Source organism: Pelmatolapia mariae, linkage group LG9 (assembly GCF_036321145.2).
Source record: "Pelmatolapia mariae isolate MD_Pm_ZW linkage group LG9, Pm_UMD_F_2, whole genome shotgun sequence".
Classification (NCBI taxonomy): domain Eukaryota; kingdom Metazoa; phylum Chordata; class Actinopteri; order Cichliformes; family Cichlidae; genus Pelmatolapia; species Pelmatolapia mariae.
In genome coordinates this window covers 19,029,198-19,049,707 of record NC_086235.1, presented here as the reverse complement: position 1 = coordinate 19,049,707, position 20,510 = coordinate 19,029,198, and the positions used below count along the sequence as shown (strand labels likewise).

The 20,510-nt window shown below is 40.8% G+C and overlaps 2 protein-coding genes across 3 annotated transcripts in view; both read left to right on the top strand.

The window, feature by feature from the left end:
• The window catches only part of ctdspla (CTD (carboxy-terminal domain, RNA polymerase II, polypeptide A) small phosphatase-like a), a 34,258-nt gene extending 29,721 nt beyond the window's left edge, over positions 1-4,537 (top strand). For both annotated transcript variants that reach the window (XM_063483599.1, XM_063483600.1), the window contains 4 exons: positions 37-93; positions 834-926; positions 1,015-1,200; positions 3,359-4,537. In XM_063483599.1, coding sequence (XP_063339669.1) covers positions 37-93; positions 834-926; positions 1,015-1,200; positions 3,359-3,484 — 462 coding nt within the window. In that variant the 3' untranslated portion in view covers positions 3,485-4,537. The remainder of the gene's footprint in view (positions 1-36; positions 94-833; positions 927-1,014; positions 1,201-3,358) is intronic.
• Positions 4,538-5,950: 1,413 nt separating this feature from the next.
• Positions 5,951-20,395, top strand: vill (villin-like). The gene is made up of 21 exons (XM_063483581.1): positions 5,951-6,041; positions 7,230-7,268; positions 10,373-10,453; positions 10,587-10,661; positions 10,759-10,958; positions 11,373-11,481; positions 11,793-11,903; positions 15,123-15,328; positions 15,432-15,510; positions 15,593-15,691; positions 15,925-16,078; positions 16,225-16,325; positions 16,437-16,574; positions 16,680-16,838; positions 17,092-17,271; positions 17,381-17,526; positions 17,875-18,019; positions 18,395-18,583; positions 18,821-18,889; positions 19,064-19,351; positions 20,043-20,395. The coding sequence occupies exons 1-21, from the start codon at positions 5,997-5,999 to the stop codon at positions 20,154-20,156; spliced, it is 2,727 nt and encodes a 908-aa protein (XP_063339651.1). The 5' UTR covers positions 5,951-5,996; the 3' UTR covers positions 20,157-20,395.
• Positions 20,396-20,510: the final 115 nt, after the last annotated feature.

The window sequence follows — 20,510 nt, the reverse complement described above, 5'->3', positions numbered from 1 at the left end:
TTTTGAATCTTTTCCTTGTTTCTTGTCATCCTGCAGCCCATTAGCAATGCGGACTTCATTGTTCCGGTGGAGATTGATGGCACCGTTCATCAGGTAATACTGCACCCATATGGAGGGCTTCCAGAAATGGGCTTGAATAAAACAATATGTGTGAATTTATAAGGGTGGAGACCTTGGCTTCACTTTACTTTCTTCTGTATTTATTATTCCCTTTCATCTCACAGCGATTTAAGCTCAAACTGTTTAGCTGTCTTTGATTTATTCTTTGAATCCTTGCTGCAGTAAAGATAACTGGACAGTGATACGAGTGTTTCGGCGCACAATGTTGAAGCTGCTGTTGAGTTTGTAGCAGAAGAGATTGTGCACTGAGTAGAAATGTGCATAAAGGGCGGTGTCCTTTTGAAGGTTTAGTTGTCTGTGTCCGGTTTGAAGCAAAGGAAGTGATATTGTAGCTGTAACCTGGTTCAAGTAATCCAGGATAGGCTTTCTGCATCTGCTTTGGCCTATGCTTGATTACTTGCACTTGGAGGCAGCAACTAACCTGCAGAGACCTACTAAGAAGGACGAAGATGACAGGCAATGAAAAATAAGACCTCAAAGCATCCAAGTATTGCTCAAAAATGTTTTAAGTTTCATTTTTGTATCCCAGTTTTACTTAAACACAAATCTGCAAGTGGATAAAATTGAACTTTGTTACAGAGCAGCTAAAGAAGATTTCAAGAAGAAGAAGATTTCTTGTTTGGTTTTTTGCTCCAAAAAATGTATTTTGAAAAAAAAAGTGGGCAGAATTTAAGACATAACGAAGACGTGTTCGTTACGTGTCTCGGTTTCAGGTGTACGTGCTGAAGAGGCCTCATGTGGACGAGTTCCTCCAGAAAATGGGGGAGATGTTTGAATGCGTCCTCTTCACAGCAAGCTTAGCCAAGGTTGGTTCCCAGCTGCTTTGATAGTTACAGTAATGCTTCTGTTCATTTGCTGTGTGCTGCTCAACCTGATGTGCTTTGGCCTGTTTAGTATGCTGACCCTGTGGCGGACCTGCTGGACCAATGGGGGGTGTTTCGCGCCCGTCTCTTCAGGGAATCCTGTGTTTTCCACAGAGGAAACTACGTCAAAGACCTCAGCCGACTGGGCCGAGAGCTCAGCAAAGTCATCATCATAGACAACTCACCTGCCTCTTACATCTTCCACCCTGAGAATGCAGTAAGTTATTTTTTAAAGAGATTTTTGATCTAAAACATACAGATTCAAAGCCATTCATTCTTGGTAGCAGGAAGTAGAACACTGTGGAAAAGTCTTGAACCACGCCTCATTTGTGCATATTCTGCTTCCAAGGAACCGGATTTTCTTGGAATTTTTTAACATGGGTCTTGAGCAATAGTTCTTCAGGCTTTCAAGGTCTTTTCTTTGGACATTTGCTGTTTTATCAACAGTCCAGTCACTGTATGTGACCATTTTGTTATTTATTCAGGTGTAGGCGCCAGTTTTTTTTATCCACACATAACAGATAACTTAGCAAAAGACTCTTGTTCACATTTGTTCACATTTCTTTAATTAAATGTATGAAAAATGTCAAAGACAACACAGTTTCACAGACACGAATGAGTATTTTGGCATCGTCTACTAGCTAAAAACTTGGCAAATCTCAGCAGTGTGTCATTAAAGAATTTGAGGAAACTGGACAAGAGAAGGATAAAAGAAGAAGAGGCATCTGGCCCTTCAGTTGATGCATCTACTGTTCACTGAAGCGTCTTCAGAAATGGTCTCAGTGGAAAAGTGGCTGTCAAGAAGCCATTCATAAACGAGAAAACAGGAATAAAAGACAAATTATGCAAGAACTGGACTGAAAATCTGTCAAGGCCGAAAGGCCGGTAGGTGGGAGTGGACCCAAAAGCAGATTCAATGGACACACGAAAAATGATTTTTAACAAACCTTGAATGCTAGGGAAAGGAAGCGTGGGAACGTAGTATGAGTCTCCGACACAAAGGCACTGAAACAGAGGGAAAAGGTGGTCGATATCCAGAGCTTGGGTGCAGTGGCCAAAGGTAAGAATGAGGTAATTGGCCAGGCTTATGGGGGTGAAAGGTGTGAGGCTTTGGGGAGGGTAGCCGAGTGAGTGTCTGGAAGGGTGTGTGAAAGGGTGAGGTTCCAACCTTATGCTTCCAGTGATCCAGAGATAAGGGCAGGCAGGTGTGAGCGGTGAGTAGTTGAGTTTCCAAGGAGTAAAGTTGCAGGCTGGATTGGTGAGTTGTGACTGAAGCAGCTAGCGTCCAAGTGAGTCCGCTGCAGTTGGGTTAACTTGGAGTCTTCACAAGCAGAGACACAATGAGATAGGGGTTAGTACCAGGCAATAACATGACTTATGAGAGACAAGGAGGCCTAGTTACCACAGTGAGGTAGCTAACGAAATGGCGAAGTCTGGAGGACTAGGCTAGTCTTAAATACTGCTTTGCTGATTGCCGTCGATGGGATGCAGGTGGGAAGAACAGGTTAGGAACCCGAGTGCAGTAAAAGCATAACTGGATCTAAAAACGCACAGTGGAACACTTTCAGTCATGGATTGGCCTCCGCAGAGCCTGGACCTCAGCATTATTAAAGCACTGTGGGATCATCTTGACAGAGAACAGAACAGGCAGCCAACATCCAAAGAAGGGCTTTGTATGTCCTTCAAGAAGCCTGGAGAACTATTCCTGAAGATATTAGAAGGAAGCTTGCCTAAAAGATGACAGACTGTGTTGAAGAACAAAGGCGGTCAAACCAAATATTAACTTGTTAGAATTGTAGGTATTCTTATATAGTGTATTTCCGCGTATGTTTGCACATGTTTCATTTAATCACTGCACCTATTTTCCAGGCAAAATATAAAGAAATTAGAGGTGTCGCAAGACTTCTGCAAAGCACTGTAGCTAACTCCTTTTCACATGATCCCAAAACATGTGAAATGTTAAAAAACTTTAAGGTTAAGCTAAATTGTGGCTACAATTGCACTTGTTGCCTAATCAAGAATGGGGTCAAAATACACTGCTGTGATGGAAATAAGTTACTTATGAAGTGAACAATGATGTCGATGATTACATCTGTAAGACACCGTCAGGGTTTTTAATAATCACCATTGTTCTCGTGCCAGAGGCAGTGTTCCCAATTTTATGAGAGTTCTCAACTCTGTGGAGAAGTTTCTGCTGCTGCCACGCTTTGATTTATTTCCCTCATTAATTATTTACACAAAACACCCCAACTGTAATGCAACATTTAAGCGTCTATGGTATCTATTGTCAGCCACTTCTCCCTTCTTTAAATAAGATCGGTCTTTCTTTTTCTTTCTGATTCTAATGTAAATGTATGTGTGTTTTTCTGCCACAGGTCCCAGTGCAGTCTTGGTTTGATGATATGACAGACACGGAGCTTCTGGACCTCATTCCCTTGTTTGAGGGTCTCAGTAAAGAGGAGGACGTTTACAGTCTGTTACAGAGCCTAAGGAACAGGTAGCAGACAGCCACTCCAGCTGATCCCTCCTGCCTAAGCCCTGCTGAACAGAAGCCTCCCCTCTCTGCCACGGCCCCGTAGCCCGACTGCAGTCCTTCGAAGAGCTCTGGGAAGCTTCCCCAGTTGGAGGATTTCAGGCAAATGATCTACTCTTGATCAAAATAAAACAACAGTATGGATTCTCTGGGTTCTTGGACTCTTTGTACAGGACTCTAGCTGAAAAAAGATTCTATTACTGTATGTACATATTAAATGTTTCTAAGCGCAAGACAAACATAAAGTAATTTTTCTATCAGAGAGAGGAGGTTTTACTATTCCAAGTATTTTAGTTACCGAAAAACGATCAAATACACAGAACAAATTTTTTGATTTTTGTTTTTGTTTCGTTTGTTTCTGAGAATCGGTGACCTGTTGGGTTTTTGTGTTGAGCAGTGCTATGCAGGCCGTCGTTCCTCGTTTGATTTTTTTTTCGTTCTAACCAACTGTGATTTAACTTCTCTTTACAGAATGAAGTGCCTTCATTACTGTGCTGATTTTCTTGTGTCGGGTTATGGGGTGAGCATTTTTATGCTGCATATTTAGTCAACTCTCCAAAAGCGTATTCACTGAATCTTTAAATTGAAGTTGAAAATGAGACTTTGATAACGTCATTTAATCCGAAAGAAGTGAAATGAACACTTCTTGGATTAGAGGGGGAAGAAAAGTAGCTTGTTAGAGCTGGATGACTTTTGATTTTCAGTTATGTAGCATTGAATTGTTAAATTTACCAAAGGTTTTTACAATTCAATGTGATTTGTGACTAAACAACATCATTTGATCCTTGGCAGTGACTGTAAATTGATGATTCTTGAGGACATTGAAACGCCGTTTAGGTAACTGAAGAAAAAAATAATAATATCTGTGATGACATCACTGTCCACCAATAAATGTTTGAGGAAAAAAATAGAAAGATTAGCTTAGATATATAAAATGATATTTATTCGGGGAAAGGGTCCTGGGTGCATTGTAAAGAATGCTGTTGAAATCGTACTGTACAACATTATTAAAGTTGCAAGTTTGCACACTGTCTGTGTCTGTCATGGAGTAATGATTCTCACAAAACTCACTTAATGGCAATAACTGTGATAATAATTTTACAATGAACTAAAGGACCAGCGCATAGCATTTAGCGATGCCTGAATTCAACTAATGCATGGGCTGCACACATCAGCTTTCACGAACCTCTGTAACAACCAATGTCCTTAGCACAGAAAAAACCATTTCATAAGCCATATGAACAAAGCCCAAAACAGCAATGTGACAGCTATAGTAAAAAAATGAAAACACAAAATATCTGAACCTAAAAACATGCAGAAACATACGAACACTTCATTCATTACAATGTTTACCTGCTCATTAATGCAAATATCTAATCAGCCAATCACATGGCAGCAAGTCAGTGGATGTAGGTATGTAGACATGGTCAAGGCAGCCGCTGAAGTCCAAACTGAGTACCAGAATGAAGAAGAAAACTGATTTAAATGACTGAATATGGCATGGTTGTTAGTGCTGTGTTGATGCCACAGGAGAATGGATTGATGGGACTTCTCTGAGCAGACAGGAAGGCAGCAGTAAGTCACAACCACTTGTAATAACAAAGGTTTCCAGAAGAGCATTTCTGAATCTAGAATCACATGGGCCACAGCAGCAGACGAGCACACCAGGTAAGAACGGGAAGCCCACAGTTCACACAGGCTCACTGAAAGCGTACACCGGAGGCCAAAACCCGGGTTAAACTGACTCTTCCCATTGGCCAGAAAACATGACTCTAAATGAATGATAATGTGCAGATAATGATGAAAGTCTAAATATAGCATAGTTTATCAGTGCTGTGTTTAAAGTGGCTATAAAATGGCAGAGGTGACAATGATTTATAATATTTTAGGAGAAATTTTTTAGCAACTGAAGGAAGAGTTTGCCTTAAACAATTTTGGATTTGAGTTGAAAATCTCACCAGAAGAATCAGTGCTGGAGCTCTGTTTGTCGTGCACTGTAGTTTGTGACATTTTAACATGGATGAAAAAGCTCTCTCCAATGCTAATGGATGGAAATACCAAAACATTTAATGTTTTAATTTGCGATCAGGTCTTTGGCTCTCACAGTTTTCTTATTTACAATTTTATTCAAAAGGAACTGATGTTATTGCGTTTTACTTGAAACTATAAACCCAAGGTAATCCCAAGAAGTTCACACTTGAGCTCCGCTGTTCTCTGCTGTGGCTGCTGGGTTAAGTACATGAATTTATGAGCACGAGCATTTATGAGCTGGTTAATGTGCAACCAAAGGGGAGCTTAGCTTCATGTGATATCTTGATGTGAACTTTTAGCTTCCGCTGGCATATCAGCCACTTTTACTGCAACAGTGGATTAGGTATTACCGAGCCCTTTGTACAAGCTTGGAGAGCGCTTGTTTCTTTTCTCCTCAGATATGCAGGGACTGAAGTTCAGTGCAGTGTTTAAGTCATCTTCTGGTCATAATGGAAGCCAAGAATGAACTAAGAAGTGAAAGGCCATGGTCAAAGGTAAGAAAAGCTTTAGCCTTCAATTTGTGATCTAAGATGATTATGTAACTCTGTAGTGTTCAGACTCCCAGGCAGGGATTGTGTGAGTTATATGACACAAAGACAAGCATAATCGACGTAACGCTGAACATAAAACAGCAAGATAGTCTGATCTGTGATTTAAGCACCGACTGCAATGCACATTAAGGGGACTTAAAAGATTGCTCACTTACTTTGAAAATGTGTGGGGTACCAGCAGATGCAGGGCTGTGTGGTCTTGGTTGGGAAATAAAAGAGCTTTGATTCTGAAGTGTTTAACAGCAGTCAGCATTCACAGGCTCTTGTCAATTCTGATCTATAGGATCTGGAAAATTCTTGCACTCTTTCTTCTCAAGGGTGTTCTTAACTTTCTAAGGAACCAACCCACCATTGTTTCATTACATTAACTTCAGTGTATGGCTTAGGAATAATGTTTCCTCCCTTCTATTACTGTGCAAATGGCTTTGGATGAAACTTGCTAATATCTCTGCACATTTTACAAATAAATGTAAGCACAATCTGCCAACACCTTCTCCACTGGGAGCTTGAACGCCCGGTGCTGTAAACCTTCGATAATGTCAAGCGTTCTTCAAGTGTCGGTGTGAGTAGGCGCAGAACGAGAGACTTAGCCACGGAAAAGCGTCTGATTCCTTTCCAATAGCACTCGGAGCTCCCTGAGTCCAATTCCCCCATCTGCTAGTTGTAACGGTTGTAAAATGAATAATTGGTGTCAAGTGGTCCCTGTAATGCCCACTGTGCTGCTGAGGACTCAGTCAGACATAAACACAACTGTGATTGGCTTCTATAAATCACAATCAGGACACCGAGTGAAGCTGGGGTCTATCTCAGTGGCTTTCCTCAAATATGTTGACTCTGTGGTGTATTGTGCAAATCCCCCCCCCCCCACCCCCTCCCACACACACACACACACACCTCCCTTTCCACCTGCATCAAGTGTGACAGCTGGGAAGAGATGAGAGAGGGCGTATCTAACACTGTGGCACTGTAAATATCGAGATAGAAGATGGCAGGTGTGTTCATACCTGGGTGTGGTAACAAATACATCCAGCCCTCTATGCCTCGCACTGCAGCTTGCGCATAAGAGGAAAAGGCAGCGGTATGTTATAAATACAGACCTTTTACATAAATCACTATCTCCACAACTTCTAGGAACCAGCCAGGACTTCACCACGGCAGTCACAGGACAAGGTAAGACCCATCCTACTACTATTTCTTTGAGAATAGCTACCTTGTTTTCTGCTTTGTGAACACACCTCTATTTATTTTCACTGACTCAGTGAAATCTGGAAAGAATAACATCTTTATTATCACATTTAAGGATTTTATAAACACAGGTTTCCAGTGGTTTTTTTTGGGGGGGGGGGGGTAACCAACGTGATTTTACACGAGTTGAAGAAATACGTACGGTGCAGCATTAACAAAAGTGATTGTGTATGCTCCACCAAAGGACAATGCAGGTTAATTGATAGGGAACCAGTCTTTCCTGTCTGAGTAATAGAAGCAATGCCGCTCACAGGTTTATCTTTCCTGTGTTATTTGCTCAGGTTTTCAGTAATTGTTTTAAGCAGGGATCAGATTGCACAGTTTATTTATTTTTTATAACAGGGATTTGCAACCACAGCTGAAGCCACTGATAACTGGCAACCAGGCGTGATCATAGTTGAGTTGATTACTTTCAATTAATCAAATATCACAGTGGCGTCACTTCTTCATCTAGATGTTTGTTTTTTACCCGTATATTATAAGGAATAATCTCTGTGTACATACACTTTACAGCTGAATGTGTGCTCTGTTTGAAATGGAACTATGGCATTCCTGTCAAACTCTAATGGGTAATGGACAAACGTGCAGGGCAGGGTGTACCTTGTTTTTAAGAAAAGGGAAATAAAATATGGGGACTACGTTTTAACAATAAACACACACAAAGTTAATTAAAAAAGAATGACATTTAAATATGTATCGTGTTTATTTGTCAAGCTGTTAACAGACGCCCTCCAGGCACTTGGCTGATAGTAAGTTAACAGGGCACGACCGAAGTTTAGCACAAGTTTGCAGACACTTTGAGACTGCATTACTTTTTAAGTTTGACAAAGTTGAGTTGAAAAGCAATAAAACACACCCTGTTTTTGTTCACTGGACTCAGGTCATTATGCTTGATAGAGCTCCCTGTTTTGACCTTTATCTAGATCAATTTTTGCTGTGTAGCTGATATTTCAATCGACTGATTACGATTAGATATTTTGTGTCTTTATATTTTTGTCAATATTACACCTGTACTTCACATGTACATTTGGCAACATGCACTTTTGGCACCTAGCTCTACTGGATGCCTAAACTTGGATAATCTCTTTTTAAAGCTGCCCATACGCAACCTGATTAATTGAGTTATAAGCTAACATAAGACGTTAGCTTAAAATTAGCTATTTAAGCTCAAGTGCTATCTCTTCATTTTCAAATCTCACCTGCTTCTTTTGTTTGTCGAGTGTGTGTCACCTCTGTATCAGAAGACATAAATACCAGAGCCTGTTAATAATACTATAAAGGGTGTGGTTAACTAAGTGTTCATCTCACACCACCAATCACTGCCCGGTTGGATATTTTATTACTAGACCCGGAACAAAGATTAGAGCTAGTACATGTAATAGTGCTTTATATTACTTCTCCCGAGAATAAGTTCAACCAAATCTACTCCAGCTGTTTCACAATGTCATATCATGGCATCAGTGTTGCAAGTGCGTTCGTAATATGTTCTTGTTTCCATACAGCCTAACGTTGGCTCAGCTGGTGATACTGTTTGCTTATCAGTGCTGTTGTTTCTGATATCCCAGTCAAGAGGCTGTTAAAGCACCGCTGATTGCAGGGCTTGTATTTTCCTACAGCACCAAGCTGATACTCATTAGCAGGATTAGAGGTGCTTTGCTGTCAGAGAGTCAGTCCTTTGAAAGCATTCACTTGTCATTTTGGAGACATCTGTTTCCAGTGAAAAGACAGCGAATGCCAGGATGAGTAAGAGTGAGGAAGAGGTCTCTAAAGTGAAATATTTTTTCTGTTCAAGTACTGTTTAAGGAGTTAGGAGTGAACATGTATTTTTCAGTGTGCTAGTTAATCTTCTAAGTATTTATCTCTTCAGAGTTTGTGCTAATTTTATATCATTTAGCTGTTTTGTTTTACCTTACTTTCTTCTTCTTCTTCTTCTTCTTCTTCTTCTTCTTACAAAAAACAGTTAAAAAAAACAAAATGCATTAATTAATTCTTATAGTTTTTATTCTTTTTCCACAGCTAGCTAGCTATTACCTTTTGCTGAAAAGCTAAAACAAGCTAGTGGTGGTGTCGGTGGACAACATGAATAAAAAGGAGATCATTATGTAACAGGGATAGCTTATTTTAGTCATTTGGCAAAACACAGTGAAAAGTCCATAGACTGTACATAAAAGTAGCCACCATGATGTCATCTGTTAATTTCTGCTTTTTTACACTCTTTTTTAAAAAAAGGCCTTGACCATATTTCTTGTTATAGTTAATCAGTTTATGCTAACGCTATCAACCTGGTTTGATTAATAAGGTGTATGCATTAATGACTGTGTATTAAGTGGGTTGCTAGCCTTGGCTAACAAAAATAAAAGCTTAAAAGAAAGTGCAGAAAACTCTGAAAACCTGTTACTTTTAAGATTTTTTTTTTTTTTACTACAGCCAAACAGTGAATGTCCTCTTTCATTCTAAATATGGTCATAATTTACTAAATGGATATTGCGCTGTGTTGTGCTTAAAATAACAAGATCATAAACTCATTAGAAGGGCGTTTACTACAGTAGTAAAACCATGTCAGAAGTTTCTTATGGACTTTTACATTACAACTTCTTTTCGCATTATGAAAAGCTGCCCCCTTCTGGCCATTAAAGCTAATGTAGGTTAAAGGCACTTACATGTACAGTGACATCATTTTGTAGAACTAGAAGTTATGTCCGTCTTTTGTTTACAGATATCTTATAAACAGATACCTGGTTATAACCGTGGTATAACAAAAAAAAAAAAAAAAAACTTTTCGCTAAGCATCTTAACAGCTTGTTGTCACATTGTGGCATGAAGATGTGATGTTTTAGGCATTAACAAATGTGATGACACAGTATGTAAACCCTAGCAAACCTACATTCAAATTTAACAGTGAGAATATTTTGAGTTTAATCTATAACAATTAAGACATTAGACGCTCATTAATAGTTTTCATGCAAATATGTAAATTGTTTGTGACAATAACGATAAGTACAAATGTTTTTTTGTTTTTATGTTTACAGTTCAGCAGAATGATGAATGAAAACAATAATGCATTTAAAAATGTCCGCCGAAAGCCAGGCCTTCAGATATGGACCATCAATGTGAGTCTAAAATGCATTACACGCACCCTATGTTGTTGACATTGTTGGTCACACTGCTGAGCTTTATGTAGAGCTGCGGCATGTTGAAATCTCATATTTGTTTGAGGTCTGAATGGTTGTTTTCTTTACTCAGAAAATGCAAATGGATCCTGTTCCACCGCAGGCCTTTGGCAATTTCTTTGAGGGAGACTGTTACATTGTTCTATATGTGAGTAAAAAACTGGGTGATTTCATGAGATATATAAATATATATACATATATCTCATATATGTGTCACCTCTCATGCTTTTTATTATTATCACCAGATAAGTGAGAATAAAGGCTCCCGCCAGTCTGCTGATATCCACTACTGGGTTGGAAGAACCTCCTCTCAGGATGAACAAGGTGCTGCTGCCATCTACGTCACCCAGCTGGACGAGCACCTGGGTGGGAGTCCGGTCCAGTACAGGGAGGTGCAGGGCTACGAGTCACCGCGGTTCAGGAGTTACTTCAAAAATGGCCTGATGTGAGTTCCCGATGAAGGCAGCTGGTGTTTGAACTAAAGGGGGATGGTGATATACTCAAGGGAATGAGTCTCTCCTTTACACACACAAAAACACACACACTTATGTTGTAATCTTCCTGAGTCATGGCTTACAACACTAATCCGCCTCTATGAAATGATTATGACACAAAACACACTTGTTTTCTGAGGCTTAGCTTTAAAAAACACCAATTTCTCTTGCCCAATTTATTAACCTTTAACCTTTAGCTGCATGTTTGCTTTATGGTTATACAACCTTAAGGAAAAAAATCATACTGATAAAAAAAAATGTTCCTTTAATTTTTTATTTTTTTAAATGTCCATTCAGTTTCAAGTCTCTGGGTTTATGTTTTTATTGCACTTGAACTTTGGTAAAGTACACTTCTCTCTCCACAGCTACAAGAAGGGTGGAGTGGCCTCAGGTTTCAACCACGTTGAAACAAACGCCTACAACGTCCTGCGACTGCTGCATGTCAAAGGGAGGAAGGATGTCACAGCAACAGAGGTATTCAGAAAACAAATTAAAGGGATATGAAAGGCTTTACGAGAGTCTTACCCACTGCCTCCCTCTGCTGCTATCAGTGGCTTCACACAGTCACGCTACAAAGAGGTGTTGGCACCCCTCCTTAAACAGATTATGTCTTGTTGTCGTAGCTGTCTGTGTAGGTGTTAATTGCCCGAGGGGTGGTATGAGAGTGTGATACTTAATTAATACGCTGTATTGTTTCAGACGGTGTGTACTGTCCGTTTGAATGAAGCACAATCAGTTATTCAACTCTCCACTGTGTTTGCGTTTGTGTGTGTTTTTCCTTGCAGGTGGAGGTGTCATGGAGCAGCTTTAACAAAGGAGATATATTTCTTCTGGATATAGGGAAAGCTATAGTGCAGTGGAACGGCCCCCAGAGCAACAGAAGAGAGAAGCTCAAGGTAATCCTCTGCACTAATTGGTTACAATAAACAGTGACACGAGAAGTACTCAGATCTCGTGAAAAATACACACCGTGGAAGCAAAGTCAGAAAGAGGAAAGAAATGTAACATTTTACAAACAGAAAGGTGATAAAATATGTCTGCACTAAGGCTGTTTCTGACAAAGGGAGAATGACTAGCTTGACTAATGACTAATAGAGTGACTAATTTAATTAATTATTGTGTGTCAAGTGAATTTTATGAACTCAGGGCCTCGTAATGCCAGTCAGCAAGCCAGGATAAATAGGACGGTTACATTAGGAAGGACATAAAAGGTGTGCCAAATCAAACGTGCATCCATCCACTGTGGCAAACCCTTGGAAAATAAAGGAGCACTAAAAGATTTTTTTTTAAATTTGTGAAACCTGTTTGCTGTGGATCTTTAATAATGTACACCACTGCCTTTAGCAGTGAGCTTTCAGTTGTCTGTGATATTGGAAACATGCATGCAAGTAAGAGTTAGGAGGGAATGGTAACAACAGAAAAGGAAAAACCAACAGCTATTTTTTATTTATTTTGAAAAGCGCTATACAAGAACCAGTCCATTTACTTTTTAGGGGTGGCTGTAGCTCATCGGGTAAAACAGACTGTCTTCTAATCAGAAGGCTGGTGGTTTGATCTCCGCCTGCTCCCATCTGCATGCAAAAGAATCAGAATCAGAATCAGAATACTTTATTGATCCCTAGGGGAAATTATTTTTCGTTACGATGCTCCATTATAAACAAACATTAACAGAGACAGACAATACACTAACTAAGAATAGCACAATATATACAGGCATATATATATATATATAAAAGTCACTTATTAATAAATAGCTGAAAAAGAACATGTGCAAGAAGGTGTAGCTGTTGCAGTAAACAGTGTGTTAAGTTGATGAGTTGTACAGGGAGATGGCCACAGGCAGGAATGATTTCCTGTGTCGTTCAGTGGTGCTTTTCGGTAATCTCAGTCTTTCACTGAACGTGCTCCTGTGACTGACCAGCAGTGTTGGTCAAGTTACTTGAAAAAATTACTGATTATTCCCCCCAAAAAGTAATCCCGTTACTTTACTGATTACTTATTTTCAAAAGTAATTAATTACTTAGTTACTTAGTTACTTTTTAAAAACACGATTTACAACCTGAATAGGTGATAAAGCAATAGATCTTTCAGCCCAATTCTACTTTTTCTGCATAATCCATCATACAAAATGTAATCAAATGGAAAAGTCTCTTTTTAAAACTTGTTTTATTAGTTTTAATCTTTTAATTTTATGCATCAAGCAAAAATTTAATTATATGCAACATTCTCCGACTGGAAGAAATTTGTTTAACATTTAAACCTATTTTCTGCACATTCCAGCACATAAAATAAAATATTTTTTTGTGTTTACACTCACTCTTTCAAATAAATGCAAGTGAAACACAGCAGAAAATAAATAAAATCAAAGACTAGCGGTCCTGTTGCTCTATTTTCACCTGTAAAGCAGGAGTGGGGTAGGCGGAGGTTTGCCCTGGTGCAGGTGAGCCGCAGCGGTCAGTGGAAGAATCCACGAGTTTCTCTGTGAATTTCCCATTACGTGGTTTCGTACTCGGTGCTTGCTTGGAAGTTTAGGGGGTTTTTTTGCTGTAAAAAGTTTTCTTCCCACGCAGTGAACAGCGGACACTAATGTTTTTGTCACTTTTTATGGAATCAAACTCAAAATAAGGTCAGTACTTCCACGCTTTAAACGCTGCATGCTCATACTCTCTCCCGCACTCGATATATTATCCATTGTTGATCTGCACACAGCTGTTGTCACAAACGTCGCACTCTCTAACGTTACTGTCATGAGACAATCTCGCGAAAAAATCACGGTTTTAGTAACGCAGCGTGCTTACGGGAAAGTAACGGTAATCTAATTACCGTTTTTGCAATAGTAATCCCTTACTTTACTCATTACTTGAAAAAAGTAATCGGATTACAGTAACGCGTTACAACGCTGACCAGCATGTCATGGAGTGGGTGGGAGGTGTTATCCAACATTGTCTTTATCTTGGACAACATCCGCCTCTCCAACACCACCTTGAGGGAGTCCAGCTCCATCCCCACAACATTACTGGCCTTCCGAATCAGTTTATCGAGTCTGTTGGCATCTGCGACCCTCAGCCTGCTCCCCCAGCATGCAACAGCGTAGAGGATCGCACTGGCTACAACAGACTCGTAGAAAATCCTGAGCATTGTCCGGCAGATGTTGAAGGACCTCAGTCGCCTCAAAAAATAGAGACAACTCTGACCCTTTCTGTAAAGTGCTGTGGTGTTTTTAGCCCAGTCCAGTTTATTGTCGATGTCCAAGGTATTTATAGTCCTCCACAATGTCAACACTGACCCCCTGGATTGAAACAGGGGTCAAGTGTTTCCTGGTCTTCCTGAAGTCCACTATCAATTCCTTGGTCTTTGCCACGTTGAGCTGCAGATGATTCTGTTCACACCACGTGACAAAGGAGTCGACCACAGCCCGGTACTTTGTCTCATCATCCCTGCTGATGCATCCAACCACCGCGGAGTCATCAGAAAACTTCTGAAGATGGCAGGTCTCTGTGCAGTGGCTGAATTCTGTGGTGTAGAGGGTGAAGAAGAAGGGGGAGAGGACAGTCCCCTGTGGTGCCCCTATGTTGCTGATTACCTTGTCAGACACACACTGTGGGAGACGTACATATTGTGGTCTTCCTGTCAGGTAATCAACAATCCAGGACACCAGAGAAGCATCCACCTGCATCGCTGTTAACTTATCACCCAGGAGGGTCGGCCTGATGGTGTTGAAAGCACTGGAAAAGTCAAAAAACATGACCCTCACAGTGCTCGCCAGCTGGTCCAGATGGGTGTAGACACAACTGAGCAGGTAGATGATGGCGTCCTCTGTTCCGAGACGAGGCTGATAGGCAAATTGAAGGGGATCCAGATGTGGTCTGACAATGGGTCGCAGCTGGTCAAAAGTTTCCTTGGGCAAAATACTGAACCCTGAGTATGAATGTTAGATAAGCATTGGGCACAGAAAAAGTGTATGTCTTTGAATGAGATATGTGCACTACATAATAACCAGTTCTTCTACAGTGATAATGTAGGTTTTTGCGTAACACAGGAACCTTTAAGTCGCTGTTGTCACTGAGCGAACAGTTTTCACTTTTATGTCTTTGTTTCTCCCTCCGTCTTTCCAGGCGGTCTTGTTGGCTCAGGACATCCGGGACAGGGAACGCGGAGGTCGCGCTCAGATCGGTGTTGTGGAGGGAGGAGATGAGCGGAGCTCGCCCGAGCTCATGAAAGTCCTGACGACTGTGCTCGGACCAAAACCGGCACAGCTGAAGGAAGCCACTTCCGATGATGTGCCTGATAGTGCGCAGAAAAACAGTGTCCGACTCTACCAGTAAGTGCATTATGCTTCCACTGCATTGCTCACACAAAACTGTAGAAATTGATTGCAGCTATTTACCGATATCATACCCATTTTTTCTGATTTTCTTCCTCAGCGTTTATGACAATAGTGGGAATCTAGTGATTCAAGAAGTGGCCAAACAACCTCTGACACAAGATCTTCTGAAATCCTCGGTAATTAATGTTCCCGAGATGCTAGTGTTAAAAAAGAAAAGTGGTTCAGTTTCAATGTTTTTTTTTTCTTTTGGTGTTTCAGGACTGTTTCATTCTGGACAACAAAGGGTCTAGTGTGATGGTCTGGAAAGGAAAGAAGGCCTCCAAAGAAGAGCGACAAGGAGCTATGAATCGGGCACTGGTGAGTATACAGAATGACGACTGCAAGGATCTCTTATTGCCTCCTGTTCTGTCTTATAAATTAATTGTGTAAATTTGAATCCCCTTTCTCCTTAAATCATTTTGGATAAATATAAACTCATCATTTTATTCTTTTCCAAGGATCTCATGGCTTGAGTGGATTATCTCAGTTTTTATGTGCTTTTTTGGAGATGTTTTTCACTACAAGCTTTGTCCATCAATCTTTTCCTCCAGAGCTACATTAAAGCAAAAAAGTACCCAGCCAGCACCACTGTGGAGGTGATGGCTGAGGGAGCAGAGTCAGCAATCTTTAAGCACCTGTTCAAATCCTGGACAGACAAAGACCAAACTCAGGGCCTGGGTACCACACACAACGTTGGAAAGATAGGTAGCCTCTTCAAATCTACTGCTCAATCCACTTCTTCAAAATAAATTCCAGCACAGTTAACATATTTTCTCTTGATATGCTATTTAACCTTATTTGCTGATATTTTGGTGTTCGTCATTAACTCTGAACACTTTGTGTCCGCACAGCTAAGGTCGACAACGGAAAGTTTGACGTGATGGAGCTCCACGCGCGCCCTGAACTGGCAGCACAGTACCGCATGGTGGACGATGCATCAGGAGACGTTGAGGTGGGAAAACATATGCAGGAATCTACGAATACAGACAAACACAGTGCAGATACTTTTCAGACTTCAGTTGCATTGTTGCGTGTTGTTTGAGCTGTTGTTTGCCTGTGTCAGGTGTGGCGCATTGAGAATTTGGAACTGGCTGAAATAGACCCAAAAACCTACGGGCAGTTTTATGGAGGAGACTGCTACTTGGTGCTGTATTCATATAAAAGAGCAGGTCAGCAGCAGTACATACTCTACATGTGGCAGGTCAGTGTCAAACCAATCCATGCTTCCTTGTTCTCAATTTCCTCCTGCTTCTGGAAAACTGACAAGCACCTTCAATGTGTAAACTTCTTTTCTTTGTTACTTCAGGGACGCCATGCCACAAGCGATGAGATTGCAGCAAGCGCCTTCCAGGCTGTCAATATTGATAACAAGTACAATGGAGCCCCAGTTCAGGTCAGAGTGGTCATGGGAAAGGAGCCCCGCCACTTCCTGGCTATTTTCAAAGGCAAACTTATCATTTTTGAGGTATGATTTTATGATTTTCACACTGAAAATGATTCTTAACTGGATTAGAAATTCTCACCAACGACAAAAAGTAAAATATCTGTATGGTTTGTGTGTGAAATTATGACACACGGAAGTAATCCAGCAAAATCTAAATTAAAAATGAGTTTTACATGGATACAATAAAAGTATCCATGATGCAAAAATAGATCGATCAAAGCTTTAAATAAAAGTTGAAAGAAACTGGAAACTCAATGTGTGTGTGTGTCTAAAGGGAGGAACAGGTCGACCTGGTGTGGTTAACCCTGCCAAAGATGCCAGGCTCTTCCAGGTGAGAGGGACTAATGAGCTGAATACTAAAGCCACAGAGGTGGTGGCCAGGGCCGCTTCTCTAAGCTCCAATGACGTCTTCCTGCTGAAAACTGACAATATCTCCTACCTGTGGTATGGAAAGGTATGCATCATGGGGCTGTGTAGCAGGCTTTGAAATAACATAAATATTAGTTTAGTTTGCATTTGACACATTAAAACCATTTCCCCCCTGATTTCTGCTTCTGTCCCAGGGCTGTAATGGGGATGAGAGGGAGATGGGGAAAGCGATGTCTGACGTGCTGTCCAGGCATGAGAAGCGGGTGGTGATGGAGGGCCAGGAACCTGCTGAATTCTGGATAGCTTTGGGTGGAAAGGGCCCCTATGCCAGTGACAGGAGGTAAAATATTTAAATGGCAAAATCGCTTTTGCATATTGTGACAAAAATAGGATATTTTTGTCTTTTCGCTTAACAACACAGTCCAGCAGTCAAGTATTTACAATGAAGGGCGCTCAATCTGGGTCCCGAAAGTAAAAAAATAGCCAGTATAATAACAAATTAGCAAGGACTTCAGGATTCATCCAAAAAGGCCCTTTAATCATGTTTTGAACCATTTCCAAGCTTACATTAAATCTGCCTGGATTATTTTTATATCAAGGTCAGTGGAATATGCCCAATGTCATCATACAGAGAGAGAGAGAGGGAAGATTATCTGCTGTTACGACAGGAAGGTCTGTGTCATTTCAGATTCGAGAGGGAGGAGCCGCTTCACAGTCCCCGGCTGTTCGAATGCTCCAATCAGACGGGGCGCTTTAAGATTACTGAGGTGGATGATTTCGCCCAGTGTGACCTAGATGAAGATGACGTCATGTTGCTGGACACCTGGGAAGAGGTGAGCGATGAAAGAAGCTGAAACAGTCAGACCCTGGTGTTGATTTGGGGCTTGCTTCCTGTTTATGAGCATCTCATCAGGAAGAATGTGAAGCCCCTGCACATTAACTGGAAACAGCCAGTGGAAAGCCACAACTTGATAGATATGAAACAAACAATATACTGTATAACACAAGCTTATCGTTTTCTCCTGCTATGGTTTCTAATTTAATCTATACTGGTGTTAGCAACTCAGCTTAACTCAGCTCAAGGTTATGTATGTAATACTTCACACGGAAAGACCGAATCAAGCCTAAAGCTCAGTTTTCGGCAACTTACACAGCAAACTTTTTGAGTAATTTGACTCTTTTTCTTGTTTTCTGTCTCTGAATCTCAGCTTTTTTTGTGGATCGGTACCTCCTCCTATGAGTATGAGACCAAAGAGGCGTTGAACAGCACGCGGGATTACCTGAGAACTCACCCGGCTGGACGTGACCCTGACACGCCCATCATCTTTGTCAAACAGGGATACGAGCCGCCCACCTTCACCGGATGGTTCAACGCATGGGATCCCCACAAGTGGAGCGTGAGTTTATAACAGTTTCCCCTTTCATCTTTCTGGGATCCCATGGAAAGCATGATCAAGGCATTACAAATTCCCATTACAATAACATGCAATTAATTGAATTAATCATCTCAGAAGCTAGGAACAACTTACAAACACAAGTGGATGATTCAATGGATTAATTGAAGATGAAAAAGTCACTGCATGATTACTAACCTTTACTGTGATGAATCTTGGTTCTGTTGATCTTCTGAACAGGGAGGCAGCTCCTATGAGGAGATGAAAAACAAGCTGAGTGATTCAACATCTATCTCACAGATCACTCTAGTAAGTGACTCACACTGATCACACTGACGTGCTAATATCACAGCTGTAATACCTACTAACATCTTTAATGTCATATATAGTAGTGTTGCTAATCTGTGAATGTCTACATCTTGGAGGTTTACCTTTGTTTTTTTGTGAAACTACTTCTGTAAAACTTCTCTTTCGTGGCTGCAGGACCTGCAGAACACTAAGCTGAACAAGACTCCCGTTGGGGGAGGTGGGGGTGGTTACAAGGCACCTGGGGGCCCCCTAACTTCTCCGCCACCCAACAAGGCCTACTTCCAAGATGAAACAGATTTTTTCCCAAGACCCTCTAGTCCCACAAGACCCCAGTCTGGGATGTCCTCCTCCTCTGCTAGTTCCTTGTCCTCTTCTGGAGCTGGAAAGTTTTTTGACCCTGAGCTCCTCGTCAACAAGACTCCAGACGAGCTACCAGAAGGAGTGGATCCCACCCAGAAAGAGGTGTGTGTGCAGATCAAATATAAATAGTACAAATCAGCATTTGATCATTGTTTAAAGTCCTTCTCAGGGCATTAATTAACACCCTTAAAAGTGACGTCTAATCATGACAATTACAATTTAGAAGTTATTGTTTTTGGGTTTTTTTTTAGTAAAATTAATCACGTCATGCCATAAAAAAGGCTTCAATTTGATTCGACCCTATTTAGTATGTTTACCTGCAGCAAAGCAGATTTTTGTGACTGTACTGCCATTTCAAGTCAAAAATCCTCAGCCACCATGATATGTTGTCTAGCATATACAAAAACATAGTATGGACTTGTTAGCAAGGTTAAAAGTATTATTTCCATCAGATGGGATTCTTTCATTGCTCTGAATTTGGATTAACATGTAGTAATAGAAATGAAGCTATTTTAATCATCAACTGAAAAGGTCACTAAACAGCTGCAAATGGATGAAAAGTGACTACAAAGAGATTAAAAGTGACTGCAGAGCCGCATAAAATGCTTCTAGCGAGTCATGAATAAGTCACTACAAAGAGACAATATGGGGCTTTCAAAGAAAGGATGGGAGGCCTTGCCATTATCTGTGCCTAGAGGGCTGTTGCTGTCATAAAGTATGCTGATGTAACAGTGCTCTGTGTACAGCAGAGGTCAGTCTAACCGTTTCCCATCCTCTGTGCTCTGATTGGCAGAATTATCTGTCTGACCAGGACTTTGAGAACCTGCTCGGTACTACTCGCGCAGACTTCCAGCGCTTGCCAAAGTGGCGTCAGAATGACTTGAAGAAGAAAGCAGGAATTTTCTGAGAAGGAATCACACATCTCCAGCCTGTCTGCTGAGAAATCCGCTTGTAAACCAAACTATACGGCAGCATTTTAGCTTCTGACCTTCTTCTCAATATTTTGTTTTGCTGTCAGAGGGGTAAAAAAAATCGACCAACATCCCAAGTTGTTTAGATTTAACAAATGGTATTTATGATTATGAACATGAATGTAACTTGTAATAATTTAAAGGACGTGACTGACATTTCTAAGATTATTTTTTTAATTATTCTGCTTTATATTTATCTGTATATTTTTTCATTTCATGTAGATCATACTGAGATGATGTTTTGCTAGCATTTTATCTGAATCACGAATGCAGTGAATAAACACAGAAAA